General features: G+C 43.9%; 1 protein-coding gene across 1 annotated transcript in view; it reads right to left on the reverse strand.

Moving 5' to 3' along the window:
- The window catches only part of LOC141121731 (uncharacterized), a 212,966-nt gene that overhangs the window by 40,524 nt on the left and 154,494 nt on the right, over nucleotides 1–17,948 (reverse strand). The window contains exons 18-23 of the mRNA XM_073611442.1: nucleotides 10,779–10,787; nucleotides 10,569–10,692; nucleotides 8,195–8,313; nucleotides 7,909–8,115; nucleotides 7,671–7,800; nucleotides 3,962–4,869 (exon numbers count right to left, since the gene is read on the reverse strand). Of these exons, the coding sequence (XP_073467543.1) occupies nucleotides 3,962–4,869; nucleotides 7,671–7,800; nucleotides 7,909–8,115; nucleotides 8,195–8,313; nucleotides 10,569–10,692; nucleotides 10,779–10,787 (1,497 nt within the window). The remainder of the gene's footprint in view (nucleotides 1–3,961; nucleotides 4,870–7,670; nucleotides 7,801–7,908; nucleotides 8,116–8,194; nucleotides 8,314–10,568; nucleotides 10,693–10,778; nucleotides 10,788–17,948) is intronic.

Consider the following 17,948-nt stretch of genomic DNA (forward strand, 5'->3'; position numbering starts at 1 on the left):
GAGGACTATGTTTCAGAATTCAGGCGCTGGAGTTCCGACACCAGCTGGAACGATGCTGCCCTGCATTACCAGTTCCGCATGGGCCTTTCTGATAATCTCAAGGACGAGCTAGCATGAACAGGTATACAAAAAAAATATAACAAAATGTAGCGCTAAAAGATTATGTGCCCAGTGCAATCCATACATAGATCAAAATGACACTGGAATAACAACATAAATATACTGAATAAAATGATATGCACAATCAATACTCTAAATTAAAAAAAAGTCCATAAATAATAGTAGATGTGAATCTATTCCCAGTCTAAGTGCGAGGAAATGTATACACTTGTGAAGAAAAACCACCACCAAGTATAGGGGAGGCTTACCAGATCGTTTGAACACGTCAGAGCATACGCTCTGCGTGTCAAACAGGCTTGAGTATAATTGGATGGACCCTGGATCAATGTCATCAGACAGGTGAGTGCAGATGGCAGCCAGATGGAATCACGGGAAACGTAGTACCACAGGCAGACCGAAGCTCAAAAATCCATGGGCATGTGGAGAGTATCAAAGAGGAAAACGAAAAAGGACCATAGTGCAATTCCGTAAAACAAGAATAACTTTAATAAATGAAAGCAACTCACATGAATGTGCGTAAAAACAGCGCTGGTATAAAAATCAATTAGGCAGCAGTGGGGACCTGAATTATTCCAGCGACTCGGTACGGCCACCATTTTCACAAAATTGGATCTTCGGGGTGCTTATAATCTGGTTCGCATACGAGAGGGGGATGAATGGAAGACGGCGTTCCACACACGTCTTCCGAGATTTCCTGGATCTATTTGTTGTTGTTTATCTTGATGATATACTAATCTTCTCTCCCTCTCTAGATCACCACTGTAGTCATGTCAAGAATGTATTGAGTTGCCTTTGACAACACGGACTTCATGCAAAACCAGAGAAATGTGTATTTGAACGCCAAAGCATCCAATTCTTGGGTTTAATCATTTCCACCGAAGGCATCCAGATGGATCCCCAGAAGGTTACACCCATCCTGGATTGGCCTGCTCCCAGTGATAAGAAGGGTGTCCAACGTTTTGTGGGGTTTGCAAATTTTTATCGAAAATTCATCAGAAATTTTTCTGCAATCATAACCCCCATTACAAGTTTAACCAAACAAGGGACAAGTCTCTCTTGGTCTCTGGTGTCCACACTGCCCCTGACATCTCCTCCTATACCATGTCCACACTGCCCCTGACATCTCCTCCTATACCATGTCCACACTGCCCCTGACATCTCCTCCTATACCATGTCCACTGCCTCTGACATCTCCTCCTGTACCATGTCCACACTGCCTCTGACATCTCCTCCTGTACCATGTCCACACTGCCTCTGACATCTCCTCCTATACCATGTCCACACTGCCCCTGACATCTCCTCCTATACCATGTCCACACTGCCCCTGACATCTCCTCCTATACCATGTCCACACTGCCCCTGACATCTCCTCCTATACCATGTCCACACTGCCCCTGACATCTCCTCCTATACCATGTCCACACTGCCTCTGACATCTTCTCCTATACCATGTCCACACTGCCTCTGACATCTCCTCCTGTACCATGTCCACACTGCCTCTGACATCTCCTCCTATACCATGTCCACACTGCCCCTGACATCTCCTCCTATACCATGCCCACACTGCCTCTGACATCTTCTCCTATACCATGCCCACACTGCCTCTAACATCTCCTCCTGTACCATGTCCACACTGTCCCTGACATCTCCTCCTATACCATGTCCACACTGCCCCTGACATCTCCTCCTATACCATGTCCACACTGCCCCTGACATCTCCTCCTATACCATGTCCACACTGCCCCTGACATCTCCTCCTATACCATGTCCACACTGTCCCTGACATCTCCTCCTATACCATGTCCACACTGCCCCTGACATCTCCTCCTATACCATGTCCACACTGCCCCTGACATCTCCTCCTATACCATGTCCACACTGCCTCTGACATCTTCTCCTATACCATGTCCACACTGCCTCTGACATCTCCTCCTGTACCATGTCCACACTGCCTCTGACATCTCCTCCTATACCATGTCCACACTGCCCCTGACATCTCCTCCTATACCATGTCCACACTGCCTCTGACATCTTCTCCTATACCATGCCCACACTGCCTCTAACATCTCCTCCTGTACCATGTCCACACTGCCCCTGACATCTCACTCCTATACCATGTCCACACTGCCCCTGACATCTCCTCCTGGACCATGTCCACACTGCCTCTGACATCTCCTCCTATACCATGTCCACACTGCCCCTGACATCTCCTGGACCATGTCCACACTGCCTCTGACATCTTCTCCTATACCATGCCCACACTGCCTCTAACATCTCCTCCTGTACCATGTCCACACTGCCCCTGACATCTCCTCCTGTACCATGTCCACACTGCCTCTGACATCTCGTTCTGTACCATGTCCACACTGCCCCTGACATCTCCTCCTGTACCATGTCCACACTGCCTCTGACATCTCCTCCTGTACCATGTCCACACTGCCTCTGACATCTCCTCCTGTACCATGTCCACACTGCCTCTGACATCTCCTCCTGTACCATGTCCACACTGCCCCTGACATCTCCTCCTGTACCATGTCCACACTGCCTCTGACATCTCCTCCTGTACCATGTCCACACTGCCTCTGACATCTCCTCCTGTACCATGTCCACACTGCCTCTGACATCTCCTCCTATACCATGTCCACACTGCCTCTGACATCTCCTCCTGTACCATGTCCGCAATCATACTAATCCTTCCTGTCTTATATGCGTCATACTGATCCTTCCTGTCTTACATGCGCGCCTCTGAGTATTTACATGTGTGTATGTATGAATGCATGTTTGTATGAATATATGCATGTGTGTATGTAAATGTCTTACATGCATTATACTGATCCTTCCTGTCTTATATGTGTCATGCTGATCCTTCCTATCTTACATTGGTCATAGTGATCCTTCCTGTCTTACATGTGCCATGTGAGTATTTACATGTGTGTATGTGTGAATGAATGGTTGTCTAATTGTATGCATGCATGTATGTAAATGTATATATGTGTGTGCATGCATTTATGTGCATATATGTATGTATAGGTTGTATGTGCAATATTATTTACAATTTATTAATATTATATATATATATATATATATATATATATATATATATATATATAATATGGGATCACGCTGGAAACACAATCTTGCGGTCAGGTACTGTAATTTTCAATAACCTTAAATTACAATATGATTAGTGTCACAATTATATGTGCTATATTATTTTTTCTTTATTTGCCATTTTTTTCCCCACGAAAGTGGAGTTACCCTTTAATTGACTTAATTGCTCTTCAGTCTACTGCACTTCTGAGTGTATGAGTCCGATCTCAGGTATTAGTATGAAGCCATTCCTGACCAAGGAAAATAAGGGGACTAAAAAAAAAGTGAAATTATGGCCACTAGGTGGAGTCAATAATCATATGAAATAAAATATGATCAAAAATCATCACAGTTGGGTGAAAGCTGGTCACATTCATACAACTATTTTTTTTAATAGACCTCTAAGTGTTTGTGAAAGCTTACACCACAAATTGTACTCAGCCAATGAAAGGTAATGACTCCATTTTTATTTTTAAACTGCTATCAATGGCCAACACAGTACAACACTTCATCCATGTCTTTGGTGATCTCTGATCTCCTTATGAACCGTTTTTTACATGATGAAGATCAGCCATGGAGTATATCTGAGGTGTATATCAGGGTGTGCTTCTTCCCCACATGAGAGCTGTGATGTCCAGCAACATTCATATAGAAGACATTTCCTACACTCAAGGCACTAATACACCTCGCGGGTTGTGTGGGATCCCCGATGTACAGGAAGACAGGACTTCAGTGAGTAACAATTCCCTCACTCAGGACAGGAAAGTGGCTTCTCCCCCGTGTGAGATCTCTGATGTGCGTAAAGAATAAACTTGTCTGAAAAACATTTTTTGCACTCAGCACAGGAATATGGCTTCTTCCTCATGTGAGTTCTCTGATGTTTGTCAAGATGCGACTTCACTGAAAAACATTTCCCGCACTCAGGACAAGAATATGGCTTCTCCCCTGTGTGAGATCTCTGATGTCTGTAAAGATTGGACTTCTGTGAAAAACATTTCCCACACTCAGGACAGGTAAACAGCTTCTCCCCTGTGTGCAGTCTCTGATGTCTGTAAAGATCAGACTTCTGTGAAAAACATTTCCTGCACTCAGGACAAGAATACGGCTTCTCCCCCATGTGAAATCTCTGATGTGTGTAAAGATCAGACTTCTGTGAAAAACTTTTCCCACACTCAGGACAGGAATACGGCTTCTCCCCCCTGTGAGATCTCTGATGTTTGTAAAGATTGGACTTCTGTGAAAAACATTTCCCGCACTCAAGACAAGAATACGGCTTTTCCCCCGTGTGAGATCTCTGATGTGTGTTAAGATGGGACTTCTTTGAAAAACATTTCCCACACTCAGTACAGGAATATGGCTTCTCTCCCGTGTGAGATCTTTTATGCATATTAAAATGGGATTTATAATAGAAGCTCTTCCCGCACTCAGTACAGGAAAACCTCTTATCTGTTGGAAGGACGGCACCGTCCCTCACAGTCAGAGGTTCCTCAGGATAAGAGGAATGCGATGGTCCATCTACACTGTGTGGTGCCGGATGGACATTTGAGGTAGTCGGGTTTTCTCCTGGACTATACTGTGTGATGTCCTCATCTTCTACTTTACAGTCTGGAGACAAAGTGAGACAATCCTCTGAGGTTTTCCTCATCTCCCGTCCATCTACTAAAATAGAGATAAAAATATTAATACTAGACATGAGCAGATTGGTTCCCCTAAACCAGGACTCTGCCCACATCAGGCAGCTTTGTCTCTGAGGATCTTACAATTCCCCCCTCAAGGTAACTAGTAAATGGGTCCTCTGATCTCCTACCAGTTCATTTCTTTATTCATGGACCTTAGTCAGAGAGTGAGGAAACAACGAGAACTGTCTTTTATAGGAGTGACAGTGATGAGGGGATTATAGGATGAGTGTCCCCACCCCCTCTATTACTCATTGCCATCTTCCCAACACAAGAAGTACTGCACTTCCTTCTTTAGTACATGATTTAGTCATGAATAACAGTCTGTGCTCCAATCAAATCATCAGATATAAAATGTCCAGCTGGTAGAAAATGGGTGCAACAAAAGAGAATACATATTATGTTTATATATAACAGTGGGGAGAGAGCAGAAGTCAGGAGTATGTAATGTACAACATAGAGTATATAGTGCAGGGGTCAGGACTGTGTAACAAAAACTATATAGTTTGTAGCAGCCTCCTAGATAGGCTTGGTAAATTCTTTTTGGCTCCCCTGTAATCATTGAAGCAGTATGTGATTGCTTTGGAGTGTAAAGGCTTCCCTGGCTGCAGGATTCTAGAATGTAGTGGAATGGAAGAGGCAAATCGACAGCCTGAATATTTATGTGATCTCAGTCAATCCCTGGAGGAGAGTGCCTAGCAGGGGGCCGGGGGGTGCATAAATATTCTGGGGCCTAAGTCAGCGCTGTTCTTGTCCAGGAGGAGAAGTTCCCAGCCTGAATGGCTGCTGCCCTTCTGTGTAGTCCAGCTGTAGTTCTACGTGTGCTCATGGAGGTCCCAGCTATACTGGAGCTGGGGGCCTATTCTACTGAACCTTGAGAAACTCGTCTGGAGAGTTCATGGGTGAAATGTCTGGCTGACATTGGTAGGAGGCATGCAAGTATCCAGGGACATTTGTGAGTACAGGCCTGTATGTAGGATCCTAGTGACTGTGTGCTGCTATTATCTCTTGAGCTTCAGTGCCAAAGTTTGCTTAAAGTGGGACATTTCCTATGGTGTCTCTATGTCACTCAGCCCCTTAGTTGCAGTTAGAGGGACTGTACTAAAAAGTTTGAGAAAGTAAGAGTGTCCCTATGTTACTACACTGTACTACTGGTGTATTCCACAGCCCCTCTCCACCCTATAGTTCACTTTATAATAAAGCATCTAAAAAGAGACATACCTAATCTGTTCATTGAGCCAAAAGAGTGACTGTAATGTAACATGAATTGAAATTGAAGCTCCACACCACTGCTAAGAGGTCCAGATACAACTTTATTCATTAAAAGTCAGAGTACATTCCAAAAAGTAGCCAATGTGATTTGAAGGTCCAAGCGCCCCCTTCATCAGTCCATCAATAGCAACAATGTGAACAAACCAGAAATGACCTGGACCGACAATTGTATTTTTTGGTTTGTTCACATTGCCGACAAGGCACTTTTTAGGTCGTACCCTGACTTTAATGTAATAAAGTTGTATCTGGACCTCTTAGCAGTGGTGTAATGTAGTGTACATTACACTACAAGCCAAGGAGACTGTGGAGATTATTATTATTATTATACAGGATTTATATAGCGCCAACAGTTTACGTAGCGCTTTAGGGTAGACAGTACAAATACAATACACTTTAAAACAGTAGGAATCAGAGGGCTCTGCTCCGTAGAGCTTACAATCTAAGAGGGAAGGTCAAGAGATACAAGAGGTAATAACTGTGGGTGATGTGCTGATTGAGAAGATAAATGTACAGTTGTTAGGTGGGGGCCAGATAGGCTTCTCTGAAGAGATGAGTTTTTAGGGATCGTCTGAAAGTGGATAAAGTAGGAGAAAATTGGACGGATTGGGGTAGAGCATTCCAGAGACTCTGGAGAAGTCCTGAAGGCAAGCATGGTATGAGGTGACAAGGGAGTATGAGAGCAGGATCCTCCTGGAGTGAGTGGCTTGCTATGGGGGCACTCCACAGGGGGCAATAACCAGGAGTGCAGGCAGGTTGATCCAAGAAGAGAACCATTGCACAGAGCAGGGTAAGTATAACATGTTTGATTTTTTTTTTATTTGTACTTTTAGTATCACTTTAAATGTTTAATTGAGAAAAGTTGCAGAGATCCCACACCGCTGCCTCCCATCTTCTGAGACCCTGCTCCGTGACATACTGACATATCCCTCCACCCGGCACAGCCAGCAAACAACAGAGTAAGTAACCCTGGGAGAATTGTTGTGTCAAAGATCTTACTAGACCCGGGTATGGGGCAGAAGACCCAGGAGACAGGAGACCCTGGGTCTTCTGCCCCATACCCGGGTCTAGTAAGAGCTTTGACAAAACATTTCTCCCAGGATTACTTGTTCTGTTGTTTGCTGGCTGTGCCGGGTGGAGGGATATGTCTGTATAGTCTCAGACCCAAATCACAGAGCAGGGTCTCAGAAGATGGGAGGCAGCGGTGTGGGATCTCTGCAACTTTTCTCAAATAAACATTTAAAGGTGCCTAGGTCTAGTAACGTCTATGGTGAGAATTGGCATTTGCTTACAACTGAACCTCAGAATCTCCATAAATTCAGTCTAGCTACATAAATTGAGTATGTAGCACAGAGAAGGAAGATTATCCGATAGAAATAGAGGACAGGGAACACAGCTCAGGAAAGTGACCAGGGTATTACAGGCTGATATAAAAAAGTCCTTGCCCTACTCTGGACCAATCAGTGAGCAGTATGGGTGGGGGTCGAAGGAATACATTTAGTGTTAATGACCCACCTGTGCTGATCTCTGTAGGAGTGTCCTCCTCTATAAATGTCCCCGTTATTCCATCCTCCTCCATAGACTGCTGATCATCCCTCTTCTCTTCTTCTTCAACCTCTACTTTTATAACTATCAGATCTTCAACCTAAACCAAGAGAATGAGAGAAAATATCAACTGTAAAATATAAGCACAAATAAGAAATCCACACATTATCTCCACGAGTCTGTGTTTTATAAGCTCTGTACTACAAACCTTGTAACAGTGAGGGATGGTGTGATCTTCCTGTGTGGAATCCCGGGAATACAGAGGACAGGGACATCTCTCTGGTGGGTTCCTGGTATTAGGTGGCTCCATCATATCCTTGTGTCCTTCTGAAAACTCCTCCATCACTCCATACTTCTCATCCTCCTCTTTATACTCTTCTTTAACAACAATATTATCATCCCCGAGGTTTTCACTCTGAATATATAATAAAACATTCATTGTAACAAACATGCTGTGTATAAATCATATCTACCAATAATTGTCAAACATCTACCTGGTCATGGTGGGCGATGGTGTGACCTTCCTGTGTGGAATCCCGGGAATACAGAGGATGGGGAAATCTCTCTGGTGGGTTCTGATTACTGGATCCATCTAGAGAAATGTGGGTAGCCTCTATAATAATAAAAGAAATGGAAAAAAAAGTGTGAAGGGTTGTACCATCATCCTGAAATGTCCTGTATGCGCTAGGTCTCGGGTAAGCAGCTCTGCTCTGTTCTCCCCATATTTATAATAAATTTGCTTTATTGTTATTGATTTTCTGATATCAAATATTATCATTGTAGTCTAATATATTGTCACTGATCACTTGTTAATCAAATTACAGATATTCTCCTGACGAAGCGGCATCAGTCTGCGAAACTAGTAGAGATGCAATCCCTGACCAACTATCCCATTGTGATCTCCCCTGTTTAGGGATTACTATTTTGGTGATATACATGGATTGTTACCATGTTTTTAATTTGTATTTTACCATTTAGCGTGTGTCATTAATTTTGTATTAACAACTTGCCGACCAGCCGCGGCAGTTGTACTGCGGCAACATGGCTCGGCTGCGCGAATCGCCAACATGTTACGTCGCTTGTATTTGTGGCCACTAGGGGCCCGCTGCTCGCCCCCACGATCGCTCGTGACACGGCGAGAACCGGGATCTCTGTGTGTAAACACAGAGATCCCGGTTCTCTAAAGGGGAGAAGAGACTGATCGTGTGTTCATACAAAGTATAGGTGTATATAGTGTAGCGCTGATTAAGATGATGATTTTTACAGATTTCAAAGAGATATCAAACAGTTGTTCCTAACACCATGTATTCCATATTGAGAAGGGACTCCAATGGTCCAAGAATCCTCTGAGATTACTCTTTGTGCTTCAGGCCACTACGAGATCGGGTCACATATGGAAGAGGTCTGCCGAGAGTCCTAGAACAACATCAGGATTCCACAACGTTTCATTGGGAAACCCCACTTCATTGCATGGTGGCAATACAAGCGTTATTGACTCAGGTGACATACGTCTCTCTGAGTCCAACAGTTCCGGTAAGCCTGCATTGCTTCCATACGGAGGATCCATTTATTACATATCACTTCCTTTAGTTTGGTATCCACGGGGTGTATAACCCCATTACCTGTGTGGGACTTTCAGTTTATTTTTACATTTTATTTTTATATTTTATATGCAATAGATGCTTATTGGAGTCCCTTCTCAATATGGAATACATGGTGTTAGGAACAACTGTTTGATATCTCTTTGAAATCTTTAAAAATCATCATCTTAATCAGCGCTACACTATATACACCTGCATTATTGACAAATGTCCTTGTTTGTTGTGTGAGCTGCTATTGTACAGAGTGAGCGCAGTGTTTTTGGAGATTTTTTACTGTTCATACAAAGTATAAACACCAATCTATCTCTTCCCCTAGCTAGACCCATACCCCCTTCAGTTAGAACACACACTAGGGAACACAGTTAACCCCTTGATCGCCCCCTAGTATTAACGCCTTCACTGCCAGTGACATTTTTACAGTAATCAATGCATATTTATAGCACTGATTGCTGTACAAATGCCAATGGTTCCAAAAATGTGTCAAAATTGTCTGATGTGTCCGCCATAATGTTGCAGTCACGTTAAAAATCACAGATCACCGCCATTACTAGTAAAATAAATAAAAAAAATAAAAATGCTATAAATCTATCCCCTATGGAGAAAGGAAGTGATGGGGTTTGTAGAGGCTATAACTTTTGCGCAAACCAATCAATATACGCTTATTGTGATTTTTATTACCAAAAATATGTAGAAGAATAGATATCGACCTAAACTGAGAAAAAAAATTAGCTTTTTTAAAAAAATTGGGTAAATTTATTATAGCAAAAAGTACAAAATATTGTGTTTTTTTTTCAAAATTGTTGCTCTTTTGTTTATGGCGCAAAAAATAAAAAAACTGCAAAGGTGATCAAATACCACCAAAAAAAAGCTCTATTTGTGGGGAAAAAGGACGTCAATTTTGTTTGGGTACAGCGTCGCACAACCGCGCAATTGTCAGTTAAAGCGACGCAGTGCCATATCGCAAAAAGTGCTCTGGTCATTCAGCAGTCAAATCTTCCGGGGCTGAAGTGGTTAATGGACTCTCTTTATACCTGTGTATGCATTTGAATCTATTTTCTTATATTGTACCGAGATAGTCCAATTGCCCCTGTCCCTTTGGGAGGCTTGGCTGGGGACCAAGCATCCAATCTATTTATTTCTACTGGATCCATCTGTAGGAAACACACACACTGACTGAATACATTGTTTCTATGTGTTTATCAGATGATGGGGGATCTAGGTGGAGCCTCCGTACTGCTCTCTCCTTTACAATAAAGTCTCCTCTTACCCGGTGATGTGAGGGGTGGCTGATTGTCCATCATGACGTCCTTGTAGAGATCCTTGTGTCCTTCTAAATACTCCCACTCCTCCATGGAGAAATAGACAGTGACATCCTGACACCTTATAGGAACCTGACACACACAATGATACAGTCACCATCCAGACACATCCCTTGTCTGTTACTGGATAATGTCCCAGAATTCCCAGCACCACTCACCTCTCCTCCATGATCTCTCTGGTGACTTCTAGAATCTTCTTTTTATTTCTCTATTCTATCAGGGAGGGAGGTGGAGGCAATGTGATGGTCATATGATCTCCAGACTTCACAGGAGGAAAACTCTAGATTTAGAAATCAAATCAAACAGTAAAATCAAATGATATTCCCAGAATCCTCCTCACCTCTCGGGTCAGGTCTGTGTTTTATTAATAGAGATAAGAGTGATGTCATGTGACCTCCCAGAATCCTCCTCACCTCTCGGGTCAGGTCTGTGTTTTATGAATAGAGATAAGAGTGATGTCATGTGACCTCCCAGAATCCCCCTCACCTCTTCGGTCAGGTCTCTATTTATTAAAGCCTTACTTTTAGACTGGTGTATAATTTACCTACACAGGGCCCCACAATCTGTAGGGTAAAGCCTACATATGCAATTCTTGCTTTATTACATACAACACAGGCCAAACAGTCCTACTATACTTTATGAAGATACCAAGAGTCCACCCACATCCTAAAAGCATCAGAAAAAAATGAGAAAATAACGAGATTGAACAAAATATTACAGCGCACGCATACATAAATTTAATTTAAAATCCTTCAAGGCTATTTAAAACACCTGAACATAATAAGCAAATACGGGGATTTGGTCACACCATGGGGCCATACAGTGCTTAAGCCCACTACTGCATCAAAGTACCGCATTATCATAGGGTCCTACACAACCCTAGAATGAAAGATCCCACTTCTCAACCATGGGAGAAATACACTTCTCTTTATGGGAGAGATAAAAGGACTCCTCCTATAACTCAGGTGGACACTGATTAGAAGTACTGGTGGGGGGTGATGGGGTGCCCCATCCCAAGGGGTCTGGTCAGGACCCATATAACAGACAAAGACTTGGGGGGCACACCCTAACTATACATTACATTAAAGATGGTGCTGCTATAAGACCATACAAGCAGAACAAAATATTACAGCGCACACATACAAAAATGTCATTTAAAATCCTACAAGGCTATTTAAAGCACCTGAACATAAAAAGTAAATATGGGGATTTGAGACAGATGGAGGGACATTGGGATGAGGAGCTGTGAGGTCAGTGTGATGTCATAGGATTCTCTTAACTCTGGATGGAGGAACAGTAATTGGAGGAGCTGTGAGGTCAGTGTGATGTCATAGGACATACAGACTCTGGATGGAGGGACATTGGGAGGAGGAGCTGTGAGGTCAGTGTGATGTCATAGGACATATAGACTCTGGATGGAGGGACATTGGGAGGAGGAGCTGTGAGGTCAGTGTGATGTCATAGGACATTTAGACTCTGGATGGAGGGACATTTGGATGGGGAGATTTGAGGGGTCCTCTATATGAGGCTCCTGTGAAAACCAAATCATTGTTCCTGGGTGTGTCCTTCCTCTCCTAAACTGAAGAGTGAACTTTGACCTTTACCATACAGAAATCTGTCAGGAATCTGTGAAAGTAAGCTCTCATGTGATCAGGTGATGTGCGGAGGAACGCAGTGTAAATAGCAGACAATTTTCTCCAGAGCTCCTAATGGTGGGGATGGATTTTGCTGAGTGCTGGTGCCAATTTTCCACCCCCTAGGATCACTGCAGGTGTGGAGAAAAGCTGTGTAAGAGGATATGGAGGAGAGATGAGGAGGAGATCCAGGAATCAGGATAAAGGTCAGGACAAGCAACAGACGAGCGCATCCAAGAGATGAAGCCGGGGTCACTACACAGAAAATCAATCCAAGGAAACAACAGGCAGGACGAGGAATAGCAAGAAGGAGCTCAGAGACAAATGAGAATATTGCTCAGCCAATGGGAGATGATCTCAGCATGACTTACATAATGAAGGAGATGAGGGGGAGGGGAGGAAGTCACTTAAGGCAGGGCTTGACAGATTTGCTTTGAATCTAGAAGTCAGCTAAAAAAGTTAGAAGACAGATTTTTGTTTAGTGTTGCATGGGTTGTCAGCGCAAGGCAAGTCATTTGTCAGGTACAGGGTGCAGAATGCAGGACATGGGGTGCAGGAGAAGGGTGCAGAACATAGGACATGGGTTGCAGGGTACCAGAAAAGGGTGCAGGTCATGGGATGCATAAAAGTACAGAATGCAGGACATGGGGTGTAGGGAGCAAAAAACAGGACATAGGGTGCAGAACGCAAAACATGGAATGCAGGATATGGGGTGCAGAACACAGGACATGTAGTGCAGGGTGCAGAATGCAGGACCTGGGGTGCAAGACATGTCGTAAAGAACATGTTGTGCAGGGTGCAGAACATGGGGTGAAAGTTGCAGGACACAGCATATGGGATGCAGGACATGTGGTGATGAACATGGGGTGAAGGATGCAGAACAACGGGTGAAGAAGATGAGGTGCAGAATGCAGGACATGGGGTGCAGGAGAACAGTGCAGGGTAGAGAATGTAGGACAGTAATGTAATCTCCCCTCCCCCTGTGTCCTCCTGCATGTCCTGTACATCTCCCCCAGCAGTGTGTGAGAGCAGAGTGGATGGAGAGGACATCTTGTGTACATAAAGCAGCATGTCCCTCCCTGGCTGGTTTCTTATCTGGCTGCTTTGCAGGCTTGTCCTGGTTACTCCTGTAAGGACTCTGTAGTCCTGTTTCTCAGCACCTTGTGGGGATCTTTGTGGCAGTGCCGAGGTGGCGCCATGTTGGAGATTCGTTCCCGCTCCTTCCTCTCTGTTCTGCCGGAGGGCTCTGTGGTAGACAGAGACCGAACACCCCCTTTTGGTTTGCACCAGAACTCCCGAACAGGGGAAATGTTCTAACCCGAGCAGTGATACCCCATTGAAGTCTATGGGAGCAGAACAGGAAAAATCAAAAGTGCCCACTTTGAAGGCTTATATATGCAAGTAATTGGCCATAAAAGGGGTATGGGGGGGGGGGGGTCCGGGTACTGCCCTGGGGGACATGAATCCATGCAAAAAAATATTTTAAAAGCAATAATTTTTTCAGGAGCAGTGATTTTAATTATGTTGTGGGTGGAAGCAGGAGCCGATGGTGACAGTAATGCGGCCGCAGGAAAGGAGAAAGATCGGCAGCGGGAGCTCAGTGAGATGAGTCCTCTCATGCCGCTGTCCTGTCCAGTCCACCCCTCACTTCACAGGTCGGGAGCCATCATCTCCTCCTCCTCCTCCCCCCTCACCCTCCCGCCAGGCCCCGCTCCGAGCCACATTCCTGTCTGAATAATGTGTCCGGGTTTCAGACAGACATATTATTCAGACCAACAGTGAGAATGGGCTGACAAGAGCCCAGGGGCCAGGATGTCATTTCTAGTCACCATGGTGACCTGGGATTTGTTGAGCCCTGACTTATGGTGACCATAGAGACATGGAAATTCAGCTGGTTCAGCAGGGATCGGTCACATTTCCATCCATGTGTGGTCACTGCCGGATAAAAGTCACTCCATCAGCGGCTGCAGCCAATAGCTTCATCACTGATCTGTGTATTCTGAGAGCGGAGGAGCGCCCCCCATTGTCAGAATACAATAGTGCAGCGGGGAGGATTCCCCCATCCCCCTCCAATGTGTGGATTGAGGAATCGGTTCAGATTTTTTTTTCTGAATGATAAAACTGAACCATGTATGGCCAGCTTTGGAAGGAAGATATATTCATTAGTGATGGTCTCGAGCATTTTTGAAGCCCCACGTTCCTGATCCCACCAGGAAGCGGACACTGCTTAGCGCTAATCATAGGCAGTGAGACATTTCCCGATCTGTGCAGCTGAGGACCAGGAAATCTCACTGCCTGTGATTAGGGATGTACAGCGTCGGCTTCCTGGCGGGATCGGGAACGTGGGGCTTCAAACACACCGGAGCCCATCACTATTCATCATCAACTGATCCCCCTGAAGGGGTTATTCTACATTTCCACACTATATATGTGTGTATCATCATCTGCTGGAGATAAAAGACATCACAGTGACTATGGAGGAAGAGGACGGACATGACGGGGGGTTACTGGGTGTAAATAGAAAATAAGATCTTATTACCTCCTCTGCTACTACTTCCAACGTCTTCTCTCTACTTTCTCCCGACTCACCTCTCACCCGGAACTTCCTGTCTGTACCTGACATCACTTCCTGTCTTCCGAGAGTGGAGCTCTACATTTGACAGGAAACATGTGTCCTCCATTCCATGTAACAAACATTGAATAGACATTAGAAACAATGCTTCCTGTCACATCTGAATTTCCTGATGGTATCTGTCTGCAGACTGGAGCTCCGCCCTTCACAGGAGTCATGTGACCTCCACAGATTTTTTTTTTTTTTTATTAATCGACTTTAACCCGTTTGCTGCCAGAGTCTTTTTTTATTTCATTTTCTGCACACGTTTAAAAAAATCACTGAAGGCCTGAAGATTACATAAAACCCTCCTAAACATGATCTTTTCTGAAAGCAGACACCCTAGAGAATAAAATTGTGGTAGTTCTAATGTTTTATGTCACACGATATTACCGCAAAGGTCTAGGAAACACAAAATTTCAGTAAAAAGATACAGTAAAGTGAATTCTAGGGCAAAGAAATGCAAGAAATTACAATTACAATTTTGGTAAAATATAAAAGCCGAGGTTGCACCGAGTAAATAGATACCCAACATGTCAAACCTTAAATTTGTGTGCGCCTGTGAAATGGCAACAAACTTCAGTATCCTATATTTTCTATAGGGGATGCTCAAAAGCCCCCTATAGGTCATCAGTTTAGTGTTACAGAGGAGGTCTGGTGATACAATTATCGCTCTCATTCCAGCGTGTGCGGCGATATGTAACACGTGTATCGCAAAAAATGTTTTCAAGTGTAGGCGCCCCCGGTGCTTGTGTTTACATTCATACATTTGTATATGTGGGGGTGGGGGGGCCTCAAAATATTTTTTGGGGGGGGATTTTATGTGCTTGGGTGTAACTTTATTTTTTGTTTAACCACTTCACCTCTGGAAGATTTACCCCTTCATGACCAGGCCATTTTTTTTGCGATACGGCACTGCATTATTTTAACTGACAATTGTGCGGTCGTGCGATGCTGTACCCCCCAAAAATTTCCTTTTTTCCCCATAAATAGAGCTTTCTTTTGGTGGTATTTGATCACCTCTGCGGTTTTTATTTTTTGCACTATAAACAAAAAAACACAGACAATTTTGAAAAAAAAAAACAATTTTTTTTACATTCTGCTATAAAACATCCAATAAAAAAAAATTTAAAAAATCAAATTTCTTCATCAGTTTAGGCCAATACGTATTTTGCTACATATTTTTGATTAAAAAAAATCCCAATAAGCGTATATTGATTGGTTTGCACAAAAGTTATAAAGTCTACAAACTATGGGATAGATTTATGGCATTTTAATTTTTTTAATTTTGTTTACTAGTAATGGCGGCGATCAGCGATTTTTAGCAGGACTGCGACATTGCGACAGACAAATCTGACACTAAGTGACACTTTTTGGGGACGAGTGACACCAATACAGTGATCAGTGATAAAAAAATGCACGGTCACTGTACTAATGACACTGGCAGGGAAGGGGTTAACACCAGTGGCGCTCAAAGGGTTAAATGTGCTCCTAGGGAGTAATTTCTAACTGTGAGGGGGAGGTGCTTTAACTGTGGGAAAACAGAGATCTGTGTTCCTGCTTAGCAAAAACACAAGATCTCCATCTTCCTCTCTGACAGAACGGCGATCTTCCTTGTTTACATAGGCAGACCGCCGTTCTGCCTCTCAGAAGGCTCGCCAGATTCCCGGCAGACATCAGGTCCGCCAGACCCACTGATTGGCTCCCGCTGTGTCCAATCACAGCAGGAGCTGGTCGCCAGTGGCGCGCTTGCATGCCCCAGACCTATTGCAGGAAATGATGTACCTGTATTTGATTTTGAGCAATAGAGCCGCCGCCCCGCAGGACATGTATGTGGGATGATCGGCAAGTGGTTAAGAGGATAGACACTCTGATATGGAAAGAGAAGCAGCCTAGGATCCACTTACCTATTCTACAACTGCCCAAAGATGGTGGAGGTTTGGCTGTCTCCTCTGCTGGTTATACTTCCTGGCTTCCCAGCTGTAACATTTTTCGGGGTGGGGGACTATTGATGGTAGGGACCCCATTCAAGCTCTACTGCTGTCTAGGTCTAATAAATATCCTCTGCTGGCCCAATCGGAGGCTGGTGGGTTTTGGGGCTGTTCCACATGTCCTACCTTGATCCTCATGACTAAGGTCTGCATACCTCCCAACTGTCTCTGATTTCAAGGGACTGTCCCTGATTTGGAGCAATGTCCCTCTGTCCCTCATTTGTCCCTCATTTTGGTTTGATCTCTATAGATGTATATAAAATTCACTTTTTATCTATCAAAAAGTGTTTCCCAGAGCTAAACCTTTCATCTGATTTCTAAATTGCTGCATTTGTAGATTCCAAAAGCCAATATAAAGGAATAGTAGTGGTAAAAATAGGATTTTTATAACAACTTACCTGTAAAATCCTTTTCTTAGAGTACATCACGGGACTCAGAGCCATAGTAGTTACTATGTGTGTTATATAGGCCACCTTTAGGCGATGGACACTGGCACACCCAACACAGGAAGTCCACTCCCTATATAACCCCTCCCACTACCGGGAGTACCTCAGTTTTTGTAGCAAAGCAATATATGTGTATTAAAAGAGGGGAGAGACCTCTGTGTCCCGTGATGTACTCCAAGAAAAGGATTTTACAGGTAAGCTGTTATAAAAATCCTATTTTCTTTATGGTACATGACGGGACACAGAGCCATAGTATTTACTAAGTGGTATGTCCAGGGCTTTTTTTCTCAAACAATAGGTGCTGGAACGTCTGACACCAAGCCAGTCACTCTGCTTCCCTTTTCTTACCTGTGGTCATAGGCTCTATTAGAGTTGTCAGTTGCTGTTTCCATCTTTATACCTTCTGCCCACAATTATTCTGTTTATTGTGCCGGCTGTAATCATTTCTTGTGCATCTGTGCCACAACATAATACCTTTTCAATGGCCAAATTTGAAGTAAAGAAATACTTGTTTACTGCATAATAGTGTTGTGACTGCACTGTACAGTAAGAAATATTAAAGTAAAAAGGAACAGGTGCGGGACTTTGAATGAGGCACACAGGAGCAGAAGTATAGCTTAAAGCGGGGGTCCACCTATCTATCGTT

The sequence above is a fragment of the Aquarana catesbeiana genome, unplaced genomic scaffold (genome assembly GCF_042186555.1).
Source record: "Aquarana catesbeiana isolate 2022-GZ unplaced genomic scaffold, ASM4218655v1 unanchor228, whole genome shotgun sequence".
NCBI classification, from domain to species: domain Eukaryota; kingdom Metazoa; phylum Chordata; class Amphibia; order Anura; family Ranidae; genus Aquarana; species Aquarana catesbeiana.